The sequence below is a fragment of the Chionomys nivalis genome, chromosome 25, assembly GCF_950005125.1.
Source record: "Chionomys nivalis chromosome 25, mChiNiv1.1, whole genome shotgun sequence".
NCBI classification, from domain to species: domain Eukaryota; kingdom Metazoa; phylum Chordata; class Mammalia; order Rodentia; family Cricetidae; genus Chionomys; species Chionomys nivalis.
Genome location: NC_080110.1, coordinates 20,916,651 through 20,934,101, shown reverse-complemented (window position 1 = coordinate 20,934,101; position 17,451 = coordinate 20,916,651). Strand labels below are relative to the sequence as shown.

The following is a 17,451-nucleotide window of genomic DNA, read 5'->3' as shown; positions in this document are numbered from 1 at the left end:
CATCCAACACTGCTCCTTAGTCATGAAAAAAATGCAAATCAAAACTACTTTTGTATTTCATTCTTAAACCCATAAGAATGGCTCATATTAATTAGACAAATGACAGCTCATGCTAGTAGGGATGTGGGGAAAGGGGAGCACTCACCTACTACTGGTGGGAGTACAAACTTGTTCTGCCTCTGTAGTATACCCATTATCCCTCCTCTGCCAATTTGTGACCATAAACATTGTTTAATGACTCTTCTGCACCCAAAAGATGGGTGTTCGTGTGGATCGCCTGTGGTTACCACATGATCAGAACTTCTTGTTCCATGCGGATTAGAAAGATGTGTTTGGGTTTGGATACTTTCGGCTGTGCTTGAACTGTGATGTCTCCATGTGGGCATTTTAGTTTCCTAAGCAAAATATAGAGGTAACTAAAAATAAGTGTTGTGAATCTTGTTCCTTTAGTCTAATAAGACAAACACAGAAGTTTCTGTGAGAAAAGGTGTGTCAGCATCCTTTACTGTCCATGTATAATGCTAGGTAAGGAAGTGCATCTCAGCTACTCCAGATGTGCTTGAAAAAGGGTAATTGCCAGGCAGTGGTGGCTCAAACCTTTAATCCCAGCACTATGGAGGCAGAGACAGGTGGATCTTTGTGAATTCAAGGTCAGCCTGGTCTACAAGAGCTAGTTCCAGGACAGGCTCCAAAGCTACAGAAAAACCCTATTGGAAAAAGAAAGAAAGAAAGAAAGAAAGAAAGAAAGAAAGAAAGAAAGAAAGAAAGAAAGAAAGAAAGAAAGAAGGTAATTGTTAAAATCAGAATGCCCAAATAATTTTAAACTTTAAAATTCACTCCAGCGGCTGGAAGTACTGTATACTGCATTTCCAGTTGTCTAAAATGTTGTAATGACTATGATCATAGACTTATGAGTATTATTGTAGATTTAAAACTTCAGAATTTTTATTTGTGATACTAAATATGTTGTGGTTGTAAAAATGAATTACAATTTTTAGATGATGAGTTATCTGGAATTTTCTACCTGTCTTTTTGTTTTAAAGTAGAGGGGCTTATATTGCTCATCTGTGTAAACATCTGTCCTTGCACAGACCATGCCATCAACAGTGAATTTCTTACGCTCATTTCCAGGTGAAGACCCTGAAACAAGAAGAATGCGCACAGTCAAGAACATAGCGGACCTGAGACAGAACTTAGAAGAGACCATGTCCAGTCTTCGTGGGACCCAGATAAGTCACAGGTACTAGAAGTTCTACCTATCTTTGGAGGGATAAGGAAAAACTAATGCAACAAGTGATTCCTCTTAGGATGCAGAGAAAATATTGGTGTTGTTTACTGTTTTCTTCCTCAGTTAGTACATGGTGGTTATTTTCGTTAATCCTTCAGCCGAGAGATGTCAGGTACTTTATTCTTCTCTTTATCTTGTCTCCAAAAGAACTTTGTTGTTAGACTGAATTTAGCTAGTCAACCACAGCTGTTTCTAGTGAGACTTTGTCATGTCTTCCAGACCTCTAGAAGAGGGCTGCCAGGGATCCACACAAGCATGCCCACAGGGAATTCTTGCATGGGTCTGAGTATCTTAAGATAGCTGAATTTCTGCATTTTACTTTTCAAGAGTGAAACAGTACTTGGTTAGTCTAAAAGGTACTGGCAGCCTCTCTTTCGAAAGCAATCACTTTCAGTGTGACTTCCTAAAATGAACCCGTGCACCGTTCACATTCATAAAAGCAATGAGCTTCTAGCCAGAGTCACTCAACTCTAGCCTTTCCTGTCATCTTGCATCTTGGCCTTAGTGAACCAAAGTGTAGTTATCTCTTCCTTTTTTTTCCCTTTTCTTTGTTTGACAGCACCCTGGAGACAACATTTGATACTACCGTGACAACTGAAGTAAATGGAAGGACCATCCCCAACCTGACAAGCCGACCTACTCCCATGACCTGGAGACTGGGTCAGGCATGTCCTCGTCTTCAGGCTGGGGATGCCCCCTCCATGGGTGCTGGATACCCTCGAAGCGGTACCAGCCGGTTCATCCACACGGACCCCTCCAGGTTCATGTATACAACACCTCTCCGCCGAGCTGCTGTCTCTCGTCTGGGAAACATGTCACAAATAGACATGAGTGAGAAAGCAAGCAGTGACCTGGACGTGTCTTCTGAAGTGGATGTTGGTGGGTACATGAGTGACGGAGACATCCTTGGGAAGAGTCTGAGAGCTGATGACATCAACAGTGGGTAAGTGGCCCTCAGTATGCCAAACATTGTCCAGGAGGGGTGCGTGAGGATATGTTAGCTGTGAAGGGGACATAGATGATACCTAGGTCATTAATACTCTGAGATGATTTATGATGTGTCAGGGCCTCTTCTGCTCCTTTGTAGAAAGCAAAAATACTAAAGGTTTCTCTTTTAATATTTTTATTGAGCTCTACATTTTCCTCTCTGCTCCCCTCCCTGCCTCTCCCCTCCCCCCTTCAGCCCTCCTCCAAGGTTCCCATGCTTCCAATTTACTCAGGAGATCTTACCTTTTTCTACTTTTCATGTAGATTAAATCTATGTGAGTCTCTCTTAGTGTCCTCATTGTTGTCTAAGTTCTCTGGGATTGTGGTTTTTAGGCTGGTTTTCTTTTGCTTTATGTTTAAACACCACTTATGAGTGAGTACATGTGATAATTGTCTTTCTGTGTCTAGGTTGCCTAACTCAAAATAATGTTTTCTAGCTCCATCCATTTGCCTTCAAAATTCAAAGATTCCTTTGATCAGCCATCAAGTTTTTCTGTTGTTCATCTAGAGCAGTGGTTCTCAACCTGTAAGACACGACCCCCATGGGGTTCAATCAACTCTTTCACAGGGGTTATCTGAGACCAGTGGAAAACATATTTACATTATGATTCATAACAGTAGCAAACTTACAGTCATGAAGTAGAAATGAAAATTATTTTATATTTGAAATGGCCCTAGCATGAGGAACTGTATTAATGGGTCATAGCATTAGGAAGGTTGGGAACCCCTGGTCTAGAAAAATAGATATGGCCTTAGTAGCTTTAATAATAAATAGTCTTATGTGTTCCTAAATAACAGATTTTATAGTTACCTAGGGTAGGAGAAGGAGACAGGAGTTGTGATGAATTGCTTGTATTTCTGGTTTGGGTCTGGGTGGCTCGCACTGCCCTGAGGAATAAGTACTTTGTGGCATTGTTCAATCAAGAGCTTCCAGTTTAATTTCAGGGGGAATCATTTCAGAGTGGAAGGGTTTTTGAAGTTTTGATTACGTTTTGTTTGTTTCTGTTTTGTGTGTATATGTGAGGGCTCATGTATGCAATGGTGAACATGTGGAATTCAGAGGACAACTCGGCAGTGGTCGGTTATGTCCTCCCATCATGTGGGGACCTAGGATCTAAAATCGGGTTTGACAGCAGATGCCTTTATCCTTTGAGCTGTCTCTACAGTACCAGAGTTGATCGTTTAGATAGATTGATTTATTCTTTGTCGATGTTTTCAGACTTTAAAATAGTGTGATCTTTTCTTCTTTTTCCTATTATATTCCAAAAATTATAGTTTGTGATTCTAAAATTCTTAAGGTGTTTGGGCAACACCTTGAACAACTTGGTTTAGGTAGAGGATGATGAGCTTTGGAATCAATAGGACGTTTCTATTAAAACTAATCCTGGGCGGATGAGAAGGCTTAGCAGGTTAAAGCACCTTCCACCAAACTGTGGTGGACTTCAATGCCTGGTGTCTTGGAGAAGAGAATATACTACAGATTCTGTTCTGATTTCCATACATATGCTATAAAATGTGCACACACCCACACACACACAGAGGCAGAGAGAAAATAAATATAATATGGGAAACCCTATGCTTGTACTTGCAATTACAATTTTGAGCACTCAGGTTTTTTAATGAGCTTACAGTATGCTTGTATATTTATACAAAAATCTACATATGTACATATATGCACATATACCCCCGAGTTCTGCATATGATAGCTATTATAAACGTCCCAATCCACAGAAAAACCCTTTATTTTCCAGACTTCTAAATATGCTAGCTAATACTTATTTTTATTTTGACAAGTCTCAAAAATCTTAAGCCTGCGGCAAAGAAGCTCATTTCTGTTTTGTGTCAAATGGTCCAGGTGTTTTCTCTCATTACATTTCACTTACTAATTCTCTCTCTCTCTCTCTCTCTCTCTCTCTCTCTCTCTCTCTCTCTCTCTCTCTCTGTGTGTGTGTGTTTTAACACATGTGATGGTACACATGTAGATGTCCGAGGACAACTCGTAGGAATCAGGTTTATTCCTGCCCCCAAAGTGAGTCCAGGTAACCCAAGTCAGGTTCTCAGGCTTCAGCAGCAAATGCTATCACTGAGTTATCTTGCGGGCTCTGTCCCTGATGTTTCTGATCATCACGTGAGGAATGTCAGCCCAAATTATTTAGAGAATTAGAATTTTGATAATTCTGCTCTTATCTAATTGGGTTTCCAATATCACCCTGATCATTACCATTAAATTGACAAACAGCAATGATGATGAAGAAAGCACAGCGGGAGAATAATTTATCTTCCTCAGCTCTGGAAATTTTGCATTTCCTTTCCACTTAGACTCATAGCCAGAGTACCTTTAGGGCCACAGCTACCTGCAGGAGGCAAGGAAACATGGCTCAGCTGTGTGCCTTAGAGAACAAGGAAACTGTTTTGCTAACAGCTGGCTGTCACCCCTTCTGAGTTGCCTACTGAGGGAAAGCAATGTTTTCAGATCTTTTGTCTTACTTGACTTGTTTCCTTTTTCATTTGGAGCCCAATTCAGACTTCTAGTCTCTCATTTCGACTCCACCAGTCTTTCATAGGAAGTCTATTATATGTGCATCAGTGATCTACATGTTTTATGAATGAAAGTTGTATCAAATTTCACTGGAAGATATTGTTTTTCTCTTGCCTATGATTAGAAGAATCATTTTCTTATGATATATTATAACATAATACATAATTATATTATAATTAGAGTTTGAAACTTCTTTTGTGACATAGCGTACATAGAGACTGACTTTTAAAATACAGCAGAGTTCTGTTCTCTGCAGGAAAGGAGGCTGGTCTCAGCTAGAGGCTGATTGGAGAACAATGCGTGGAAAACCACTTTCCAGAGTATGTAGTAAGCCACTGTTGATATCTGAGTGTTGAATTGGAATGTGGAGGACATGAGATCAGAGGTGGTCCAAGAATGTTTTAATTTGATGTGAAAGCTATGGCTACACCTTATTTAAAAATAAAATGAATCACAGACTTGCTTGCTCTTCACAATTTTAAAAGCATGGTTTACGGATTAAAGGAACAAAAAGCTTAACAGGCTGTTATTGTTTAAATATTTAAAGAAATGCTTTATTTAGCTTTTCTGTGATAGCACAAGGAATGCCATGAGGTCTGATGTAGGAGGTCCTTCTGTATTTATGTTGCTTTTATTGGTTAATGAATAAAGCTGCTTTGGCCTATGGCTGGAAGAGATAGAGCGAGAGAGAGAAAGAGAGAGAGAGAGAGAGAGAGAGAGAGAGAGAGAGTAGGGGAAGTCAAGGAGACACTATGTAGCTGCCCAAGAAGCAAGAAGTAACAAACCACAAGCCTTGTGGTAAAATATAAAATAATAGAAATTGGTTAATTTAAGATGTAGGAGCTAGCTAGAAATACACGTGAGAAATCAGTCAAACAGTGTTGTAATTAATATAGTTTCTGTGTGATTATTTGGGTCTGGGCGGTCGGGAAACAAACAAACAGACTTTGTTTACAAGGTCATTGCAAATGAGAATGGAGTTGCATTTTCCATGTACTCTGGATAGGAATGATAAAATTACTTAGTTGGTATTCTCAGAATTCAAAATTGCTTGAAGCATGCAGAGGCTTCCTTATCTCACACTTCTCCTTTTGAAATTACTTCACACACTCGGGAATGCAAAGCTGTCAGTAATTAGGAATTAGTGAGAGGAAGAACTCTTATAATGAGTTGGAAAAATACATTTATGAAGCCACAAAAGAAAATCTGGGAGAAAATTTACATGTTTTAATTGAGTAGAAATTGACATTATCTTTAGATATCACAGTGAGAAACAGTTCTGAACAGGTGACCAAATGTTAAAATTCCATTTGAGTCATTTGACCCAAACATGAAAGAAATGAAGAATTCTACAGGATGAAACTGAAAATATGAAGTGAAATATACTTTAGTCCCTTTGCTCCTCCCCCAGTTCTCCTAATAACGTGGGCTGATTGACATGGGCACAGCAACTGGAAGGCTCTAGAACCTGAATGTGTCTTTCACGTGAACTCAACAAGTTTCCAGCATTGACTCTGGTTTCATATTCAAGTTACCAGGCATTTTGTGTCAACATGGAAACTTTCATAGAACAAACACCAGCCAAACAGTCACTGTGCACACAGTGCTATTCTGTGATAGGCAATGCTCTTCACCACCTACAGACCACACACACAAATGTATATATACTTGCATACATATATATATATATACACACAAATATATACATACACGTATACATCATATAGATATTCAGATATATCATATATATGCATACAAAATACATATACACATACATCTATTTAACCTAGATAATAATGCCATAAACAATTTCTTTTTGGGATATTTATATACCCCATGTGATTTTTATCATTGCTATCTCAATGTAACCAGAAGTAAGATTATTATTGCTTTCATTTCCATTTTACAGTTTAAGCAGTTGTCATATATAATTGGAATTCTTTCAGAGCCCACACAGCTAGTACCTTGCAGAACTATAGATAGAGCATCAAGTTCAACAGTATACCAATAAAAGTAAAAGTGGTAGGAACAAACCTCGAGGTTTTAAAAGTAACAAAAGGCTAGGGGTTGTGCCTATAAACTTAACGCTCATGAAACTAAGGCAGAAGGATTGCCAGGAGATAGAGGTTACTCTGGATTATAGAGTTCTAGGTTAGGTGGGAATGCAGGATGAGATCATGTCTAGAAACAAACAAACAACTAAGCTACATATGTTTACCACACACAATAATGCCATAAACAATTTCTTTTTGAAGATTAATTATTTTAATTAGCAGGCAAAGAATCTAGTTTTCTCATGACATTTTTGCACATATTTAGGTTTGGTTGGTTCCCTTCTGCACCCACCCGCACGTTATCTCTCCCTTTCTGCCTACCCCATTGCAGGTGTACAATTCATTCTATTTTCATGTCTCGTGTATTCAATTATTCTTCCCACACCACTTTTTTTTGGTCAGTTCTTGTGGTTAATCCCTGTGCTACTGGAGTCCACTTAAGAAAATTTTTGCCTATCCCTGTAATTTGAAGGCTTTCTTTATTTTCTACTCTAGCAGTTTCAACCTTTAAGGTTTTACATTTATTCACTTAGTGTGTGTTTGTGTGATGCGTATGTGTGTCTGTCTGTATGTGTGTGTGTTTGTGTGGTGTGTATATGGCTTTGTGTGTGTTCACATGTGTCTGTGTGCCTGTGTCTATATGTGTTTGTGTGTATGCACATGAGTATGTGTGTGTGTGTGTGTGTGTATGTACCTGTGGGTTTATGTCTACTACCTTGGTATATGTAGTAGTGTGGAGCTCAGAGGACAGATAGCTTTTTCTCCTGCCATGTTGGATACCAGCTTTTCAAGTTTAGAAGCAAGCAGTTTTCCCAAGTGAGCCATCATTGGGCCCATATTTATGTTCTAAATTAAAGTCCTCAATCCATTTTGAGTTGATTATTGTGCAGGATGAGTAGCATCAATGTAATTCCATTCTTCTTCTAGTAGATATCCAAGTTTTTAATTGTTTTGCATTTTCACTAGTTGCTTGAGAATTTCATGAGACATTATTTGATCATACCCACACTCCCTTCCCCACTCTGTCTGATCCTTCCTCCTACATCACCCAACCAACTTTTTGTTCATTTGTTAGGAAATGTTCTAAGAGCAGTTTTTCATGTTCATTGCTGTTGTATTTACTATAGCTAGGAAATGCAATCAGTCTATAAATGATGGGACATTTAGCTATTAAAATCATGAACTTTATAGATAAATGGATGGAATTGGAAATATACATATATATTACATATATGTGTGTGAATATGTTTATACAGATGTAACCCAGTGTATGTATATTCCAGCTTTATACCTTTAGGTTGTGTATTTAACTTGAGGTACCAACAGGGTCCAGGAAACTAGAAAAAGGGACATGGGGGGAAAGGATGCCTACAGAGAGGGTGCTATTAAATGTTATAGTATCTGTGTTATTCATTTAAAATGCCAATAGATTGGTTGATATACTTATGACGTAGCATAGGTCCTAATGGGACAGTGGTGGCCCATGCCTTTAATCCTGGCACTTGGGAGGCAGATGCAGGTAGATCTCTGAGTTTGTGGCCAGCTTGGTCTGCAGAATGAGTTCCAGGGCAGTCATGGCGATACAGAGAAACCCTATCAAAAAAAAAAAATAGATCCTAGCAACATATAGGACATTTCATACATTTTGGTTAGAATTTAATGGAAATTACCAGTTATGGAATAACTTACTTGTCCAACAAATTAATTTTAATTTTAGTAAAGTTTCATTAGTTCTGTGACTTTCAAGTAGCAAAAATGTCATTTAACTAATAAATTACCTTTCTGTTTGGTACAAGATCTATGATTCCAAAACTTGTTAAAACTATTGATAAGATAAGAAACTAATGGGTTTTTTTTCTAAAGGTTACTGACTTTTTATAGTAAAGAATATTGATTTTTAAGTAAACTTTTACTTCTTTCTGATGAGAGTATTTATATATTTTGTAGAGTTTGAGTAGTTATTGAAAATTCACAATTCGGTAGGTCTATTAAGTCATGTAGATAAGGTCATTGAATTTTCTCTTGATAATGTCGTGTTGGCAACTCCTTTTAGGTACATGACAGATGGCGGGCTCAACCTCTATAGCAGAAGTCTGAACCGAGTACCAGACACAGCAGCTTCCAGGGATGTCATCCAGCGAGGGGTTCATGACGTGACGGTGGATGCTGACAGGTAATGCTATCAGCATAGAAGATGCTGACGTGCATGAAGTCATTTCATCAATTAGATTACAAGGGGTTTGCTCTATAAACTCTAACTTCTACTTTGCAATATTTTCAAAACAAAGGCAGTTTCATTTGCTTAGAACATTGTCGGTAATACTGACAAAACATATTGTTGATAGAAAGCATTTAAAATTTCAGTTGCTATAAGAGAAAACTTAAAAGCAGCATGTATTAATTTTTCTAATTTGAAAAAACCCACGTTGTTAATGTTTATCCATCAATTCAGATGCACTTAGATTTACCTGGAGGCTAATTATACAACTATAAAAATGCATTTCAAACCATCAATTACAATAAGTACAATAATCTCAATACTTCTCTTGAGAGTACTTTGAAGACATGCTGCTCTTGCTTTAGGCTAACATCTTGTTCTCTTTTAGCTCCAGTTCCTTAAGGAGGGTGTAGTGTGTGTGTGTGTGTGTGTGTGTGTGTGTGTGTGTGCGCGTGCGTGTTTCAGACATAGTCTTTTTTACCGGAACTGTTCAGATGACTTCGAATCATCATTATTTGAGATCCATGTCTTTACCAACTAACATAAAATATATTTCTTATACTGATTTATTTAGTGTTTCACTCCAAACTTTCATTTTACTGAACAAGGAGGCAATTGCACTTTTCTTTTCTTTTTCTTTTTTTCTTTTTTTGTTTTTGTTTTGTTTTAAGACAGGGTTTCTCTGTAGCTTAGGAGCCCATCCTGGAACTAGCTCTGTAGACCAGGCTAGCCTTTAACTCACAGAGATCCACTGCTTCTGCCTCTCGTGTGCTGGGATCAAAAGTGCATGCCACCACCGCCTGGCTGGCATTGCACATTTCTATAAGTAATATGAATATATAGAAGAATTTTTTAATTGGTCATTGATGATAAAGACAACATCTTAAAACTTAAGATAGTCACATTGTGAAATAAGAGTGTGTACATCTAGTGTACTTTTTATAGCTCTACCCAAAAGGGAGGTAGTGAATTCTTCTGACTCATTCTATATTAATACCTTATAAATCATGTCTGGCTCATTCTACATTAATACTTTATAAATCATGTCAACCAGAAGAGCAATCTCAGTTCTCATTCTTCTGCACTCATTATCCCAGTCTTTAGTCTCTCTATGTGTATGTGTCCACATATCTTTGTGTGTGCATGTGGAGCATGTAACTATGTGTGAAAACATTTCTCCCCTCTGCACTCTGAATTTGCAGACATTTCTGGTCACTGACTATTACAGCAGCTTCATCCCTAACCCTTGGTATTTTTTCCATCCTTCAAACAATGTAAACTAATTTTTAACTGAGAGCATTGACTTGCTGCTCCTTGCCTGTGTATTCGTTGGCCTTTTTGCCTACAGTTTCAGCTCAAGGTCACATTATTGGGGAAGTATGCTTCTTCCTAAACACATTTTCTGTCTTTATTCATCAGTACAAATGATGTGATGATCACCATGCATTGAGGCTTTAATAAAAGCTTGTTTTAGTGAATGAACATAAGTAATCTATTCGTTTAGTGTATGTAGTCTGTCAGTCTGACAAAAGGACCCTCATTGTAAGGTAAGAAAATAAATTGAGGCAAGAAATAAGGAGGTAGAGTATCAGGCCTAGTCATTTAAGTAGTAAATGATAAGATTTTTTTTCTCATTTTAATTCATTTTTAAGTATCAAAACAAAAACACATGCTATCATTTTGTTTTTAAATGAATTCTCTTGAGCCAATGTAAGAGATACAACAGGTGATGATGGCACTGCAGAATGTGATGTCATCAGTTGGGAGAAGCATCTCACTAGGGAGAACTGTAAAAACCTATTCTCTCAGTCTCCCAGTTAATTTTAATAGAAACAGCACAAATCTAAGGTCATTGCCCCAACCTGAGCACTTCTGAGAAAAGCTGGCCTCAAGCTTGCCAAGAGCTTGTAATTTGGTAGTAATTAAAATGTGTGAAATTGCTCTGTTCACAAGCACTATGCACACTGAGACCACACTTGAATTTCTATGCAGAATGAGAAAGCAAGCCCTTAATGTGCATCCTTGACATTTGAAGAAGAAATAAAGAGGATAAAACTATTGAGGAGGTAAATTCAGTTCTAATGTAGAGTGAGGGACCATGAGAGTCACTGAAACTTCGAAAATGGAGTAAGACATAACAGGCAGCAGTGCCAGATACTGTGGCGAAATGACTCCAGCATTTGCTTCTTACCACTCATCATATCTAACCCAGTTTCCACGAAGTGGTAAAGGGAAGTGCCAGGTGATGGAAACAAGAAAATTAAGTGGGAAGCAGTAAGGGCAAAACAACGAGGGGAAGGTTGAAGCTCATGCAGACAGTAGTGAGGACAAGGACCAGATCAAAGTAAATATGATTGCTGAGTTGCTCTACTGTATCACAGAGATTAATTTTTGCTGCCTCTTCATCACTGGCAATCATCTTAATAGAGGAAAGATTTATTTTAGTTCATGATTTCAGTGTGTGCCTTCTATCTTGGCAAGAAAAGCACAACATAGCAGTTCATTATGGCCAGAAGGAAATGGCAGGGACAGAGGAAGGGACCTGGGAAAGGAATGGCACTGAGAGACGCGCCTCCCATCCCTCAGTTATTTTCCTTAAAAGGCCCCATATTCTTCTCACAACCGCCTTGGTGTGGGAGGTTCTTATGATCATGTGCTACTTTCATTGGTTAATTAATAAAGAAACTTCTTTGGGCCGGATAAGGCAGAACTTAGATAGGTGGAGAAGACAGAACTGAATGCTGGGAAGAAGGGCAGAGTGGGAGACACCATGGATCTTATGCCTGAGATGGACGCTGGTTAGAATCTTGCCGGTAAGCCACAGTCATGTGACCATACACAGATGAATAGAAATGGGTTAAATTAAGATGTAAGAATTAGCCAATAAGAAGTTAGAGCTAATGGCCAAGCAGTAGTTCTGTGTGGTTATTTTGGGTGTAAGCTAGCCGGCAGTCAGGACAAACAAGGGGCCCACCTTGTAGCACTGCCTTGCAATGGCATCATATAAATCCACAAATGAATTAGATCATGTATGAGACCAGAGCTCTGCAGATCTAAGTTCCTGTGGAAAAGCTCTCAAAGGCATATCCACAAGTGTGCTCCATAATGCATTGCTCTTTAATCCAATCAGACTGACAGTGATAATTAACCATCATATATGTGCAAGGGTCTGAGCTTGCATAATAAATTTCTAGACAAATGAAGCATTTTTCAACCTATGATTGTGGCCTTTGAGGGTTGCATATCAGATAGCATGCATATCAGATATTTATATTATGATTCATAACAGTAACAAAAATTTAATTATAAATGTTATGCATAGAGATGACTACAACATGAGGAACTATATTAAAGGGACATAGCATTATAAGTCTGAGATCCACTGAACTAGGGGTGGATTTCATATGTAGGATACTAAGATAATTTGGAAAGAGATTATATATAGTCTTTAGATTTGATGCCTATACTCCTCCTCTTGATATTTAGATGTGTGGTCTTGGAAACACATTAGATTGTGAGAGTATAATCTTTATGAATGAATTTATTTTCCTAGAAAATAAGTGTCCAGAGAGCTAATGATTTCTCTCAATGTCAAGTTATAACCAAATAAATCGATAAATAAATAAACAAACAAACAAACAAACAAATAAATAAATGAATAAATAAATAAATAAATAAATCTCTGTCTGTGACAGGAAGCAGAACCTCACCAGACAGCATATCTGCTGTCTAAAGTATTCTGGTCTTCTAGCCTCTACAACTGAGAAACAAACTGATAACCACTTCAAAGCCACTAAGTCTATAGAATTTTGTTGTGGATGTCTGTACAGACAAGCAAGGTGTAGCTGTTGAGAGAAGTAGTTCAAAAGAAACTCCATCTAAAACAGAAAAGGTGCTGTCAACATTAGTACAGAAGGGTGGAAAAATACCTGCAGTTTCTAAATCTGTTCCTCTGTAGAAACTCAATTGCTACTGAAATTGAGGTAGGAGTCCTGAGAAATGAGTCCAAATTTACAATTATGACTGAACGTTAATGAAAGTACTACAGACAGAACCTTTCTAGAGAGATGGTGAAAGCTTGGTTAAAATGCTATCAACTTCTCTGGGATCAAAATCAGGGGACAAAAGTTATCCACTTTCAATGGATACATGAACGACTTTTAGTAAATACATCCAAGCAAGCACTGCTCATAACCAAGCATAGAATATTCTCTTACCCCAGAAAGATCCCCAATGTCTATTGCCAGTCGGTACTCAGATACTCAATCATCATCAGCAACACTTGTGCTTTAGCCTATAGAACTGCCTTATCTGTATCCTTTACATGAATGGGTTCCTACAGTACGCAGCCTGATGTTTCTTTCCCTAAATATGCTTCTGAGGTTCAAGAACGTAGCGTATCTCACTAAGTTTATTCTTTACTGACAAGTGTTATATCATTAAGTGGTTAATGATGGTATTGTGTGTTGTTTATTCATCAGTTTGTGGACAATTTAATTATTCCCATATTCCAACTATTTAGAATAATGCTGCTATAAACATTCATGGGTAAGTCTGTGTTGGGGTATGTGTTTTATTTTTCCCTGGTTGATAGATATCTAGATATTTATTGTCTAGATCTTATGACAAATTTGTTTAACTTTTTAAAATTATTGCCTGTCTTCCAAATTGCCACATAGCACCATTCCTGTAAGCAAAGTATGAAAATTCCAGTTTTGTCTTATAAGTATTATACATATATATGTGTGTGTGTGTGTGTGTGTGTGTGTGTGTGTGTGTGTGTGTGTCTGTATATGTGTGTGTGTGTGACTTCTTTGTTGAAACATTTATTTCAATCTTTTGGGCATTGGAATTGAGATATCCTCTATTTAGTGACTTTTAACACATTTTAAGAGTATAATTTTGTATGCAATTCCTTAACAAGGTTGATAACATAAGTTAATAATATTTTATACCTTGTTTTAAGGATATGAAGCACAAATTATTAATTTTGGATATTTGCACTTTATTCCTTTTAGTACTAAGAATACTTCACATAACTTGTGATTAGGCAGTTGACACTTGAAGCAATTAGTTTATAGTAAATTCAAGAGTAGACATGGTTTCTGATGTCTTACTTGGTGGCTTGTGTAGAAGAGCAGAGAAAGTACATTTTCCCAGAACTGACAACTGGATGGTTGACTCTAATAAAATTTGCTCTTGTTTTTGGTTTGTTGCTTGTCTAGTTGGTTGGTTGCTTGGTTGGTTGGTTGAGTTTTGAGATGGGATCTTGGATTATAGCCTATGTTAGCCTTGTATTTCCTTAGCCTGTCTCAGCCACTCTGGGTTATTGAGATTGCAGGCATATGCCACTATTTGTGACTCTCTCTTTCTTTCTTTCTTTCTTTCTTTCTTTCTTTCTTTCTTTCTTTCTTTCTTTCTCTCTCTCTCTCTCTCTCTCTCTCTCTCTCTCTCTCTCTCTCTCTCTGTGTATATATATATATATTTGTGTGTGTGTGTGTAATGATGAAGATTGAAATTATAATTATTCTTGCATATGATAAAGATTGGATACAAGCCGAGCTGAGATGGAGGTGAAGCACAGGATCTTGCTAAACCATGAGACAAATGTTTTCAAAATACAGTGGGAGTTTAGAAGTCCTTGGGTATGTCTTATGAAAGGCTGGAAATGAGGTGGCTGCTCTTCATACAGAGAAGAAAGAAGCATATAGTCACGCCAGTTGTCTAAAGCTACCCTTGAGCATTGGCATTGTAAAGAGACTCACAGAACATTGTAATAACTCTGTGGGGAAGCATGCATGAGAGGGGGAAGCCTTTGCTGTTCCCATACCTGCTCCACACAGAAAAAAATAAAGTCAACATCTTTCTCCTAAGAGGGCAAGCAAATATTTTATGGCTCAGATTCATTATGTTTGCCTTTTGTCTGCATACACTATAATGACTCGCTCTATTCTGTGTTGGTTTGCTCTGGTGTAATCACAGAAACAGTATAGTCCCATACCTTCAGTATTTCCTTCATTAGCTTATTAGCTTTCAATAGTAATTAAAGGCAAATAAAAAAGTAATAGGCTGAGGTGAAAATAGATAAAAGTAAATGTCATTACTTAATTTTATAATCAAATGGCCTGCCATTTTGCTCATAGACCTTGCCTCTAAATAAAGCAAGCTAAATGGAAAATATTAGGGACCTGTAACAACTATTTTTGATGTCCTTTTATCCTCCCTTTTCTACTCTGCTCATATATCAGGCCTATGTGTTGATGCTGAACTTCCCCTCACCCAATAATCAGGGCTGGCTGATCCCATAGTGAATAAACATATAAGATTCATGGGAGGCATAACTCCTAAAGTCAGATCATACCACACATGCACTAAAATACTGTACTCAGAAGTCTTGACTTTACAAGGTCACTGGAATGAGGACTGTGAAAATCTTAAATACTGTTTATTCAAAACATACACTTACAGTGCAACTATCCCTGGTCATAGACATGCTTTAATTGGAATTTCCTTCAGTATCTTTCAGAATAAAAGAACAAATATACAAATGTTATAAATGCTACATGATATCTTTGAAAAACTTGTTGGGCAGGCAATATATATGTATGTAAATATACAATATATATGTATGTATGGTTTGTTAAGCGTGGTACTGCAAATGTAATTGTAAGTCCAGCATTTTGGAAGTTTGGAGGGTGAGGGAGGATGGTTAGGAATTAGAGACCAGACTCTGTTATTTGCCCATTTTAAGGTCTCCTGGACTAAACAGTAAAATCCATCTCAGGACTGTCTTAATATTAAGATTGGGCAAAATATAACTTTGTCTTTTTGTAATTGTTTTCTCAATAAGAGTCATCGTCTTGGTACAGTAGTTTATATAGGATTCTCCACTGTATGTTTGCAATATGATTTATTGTGGAACCTTTGGAAAATGGAATGATGAGAATAGAAGAAAGACAGGAGTCAAGGTTATTATAATGAAAATAGCACAGAAGAACCAGTTTGTACGTGGGTTATATTGTTTAAATACATTATTTTATCTTGCAACAGTCCTATGATGACTTTTATTATTACCTTTTAGTAACACTAAATGTTCATCATAGTAAGAGTAAATCCTTCTAAAGAAGTAATCTAAAGAAGATCAAGTAATTTGCCTGAAGAATTTGTTAATAAACCATGAGAACTTATTTGAACCCAGATCCTATATTTATACTTTTATTTAAAATAATAAATTAGATCAAGATTCTCATGTCTTAATAGCAATTTCTGGTTTTTCAGAAAACTTTCTCTGTTATTCTAAATATATCTGCTTAGAATATGAACAGACTTTTTAGTTCCATTCCAAAAATTAAAAAAAAAAGATGTGGGTCAGCTCAGAATATGAATATATTCTACTTCCACTGCAAACTATCAATAGATGTAGAAACACATGAGACCCAATGTGCTTGTTCTGGAGTTGTCAAAGGCAGTGGTCCTCAACCTGTGGATCATGACCCCTTTGGAGTCAAAAGACCCTTTCACGGGAGTTACTTAAGATCATCAGAAAACACAAATATTTATATTATGATTAACTACAGTAGCATAATTAGAGTTATATAGTAGCAATCAAAATAATTTTATAGTTGAGGGTCACCACAACATGAAGAACTCTAACTATTAAAGGGTCACAGAATTGGAAGGTTGGGAAGCACTGGTTTAAGGGATGTCTACTCTACTGATACCAGTAAAGCAAGTTAGAGATTTTTGTTCTTTGTAATAATACTGGAAATTGTTTTGAGACAAGGCTTGCCTATATAGCCTGAGCTAGCCTCAAACTTCCCATTTTTGCCACCATAGCACTGAGAATAAAGGTTTGTGCTTCTGTGCCTATGCATTTAGAGCTGTTATTGACATTGAATACCTGTGGAAATAGCTCTAGGGTTTAAAGAAGGAGTAATGTGAGGAGAAGTGACTTCTTGTGTACAAAGACAAATTCTTACAGAGAGCTCACAAGAATGGAAAAGCAACTTGGACCTTTAATACTATAGGAATTTTTAGATGAAAAGCAATAAAACTGGAGAGATTATGTTGCCTAATTTAATTGTATAGCTTTATTTAATAAATTCCACGAATATATGAAACTCTTTTCTTTTAAGAACTGGGGAGGGGTGAATTCCTTTTTTTAATGGACTAACTAATGGGTTGAGGCACCAACCTGGGATCATTAAGTGGAGGGATTCTGGCTAATACCTGATAAAGCCTGTGGCATTTTTGCCGTGACTCTATGGAACGTGTGGCCACGGTTTATTTATTGGTGTCATCTGTCCTCCATTTGTATTATTGCTTGACTTAATTTGTGTTTGAAACGGTTATTTGCAGTAAGCTG

General features: G+C 37.3%; 1 protein-coding gene across 5 annotated transcripts in view; it reads left to right on the top strand.

Annotated features, from left to right (window-relative positions):
* The window catches only part of Nav3 (neuron navigator 3), a 686,168-nt gene that overhangs the window by 560,314 nt on the left and 108,403 nt on the right, over nucleotides 1-17,451 (top strand). For all 5 annotated transcript variants that reach the window (XM_057757535.1, XM_057757536.1, XM_057757534.1 and 2 more), the window contains 3 exons: nucleotides 1,132-1,240; nucleotides 1,848-2,231; nucleotides 8,922-9,041. In XM_057757535.1, the coding sequence (XP_057613518.1) occupies nucleotides 1,132-1,240; nucleotides 1,848-2,231; nucleotides 8,922-9,041 (613 nt within the window). The remainder of the gene's footprint in view (nucleotides 1-1,131; nucleotides 1,241-1,847; nucleotides 2,232-8,921; nucleotides 9,042-17,451) is intronic.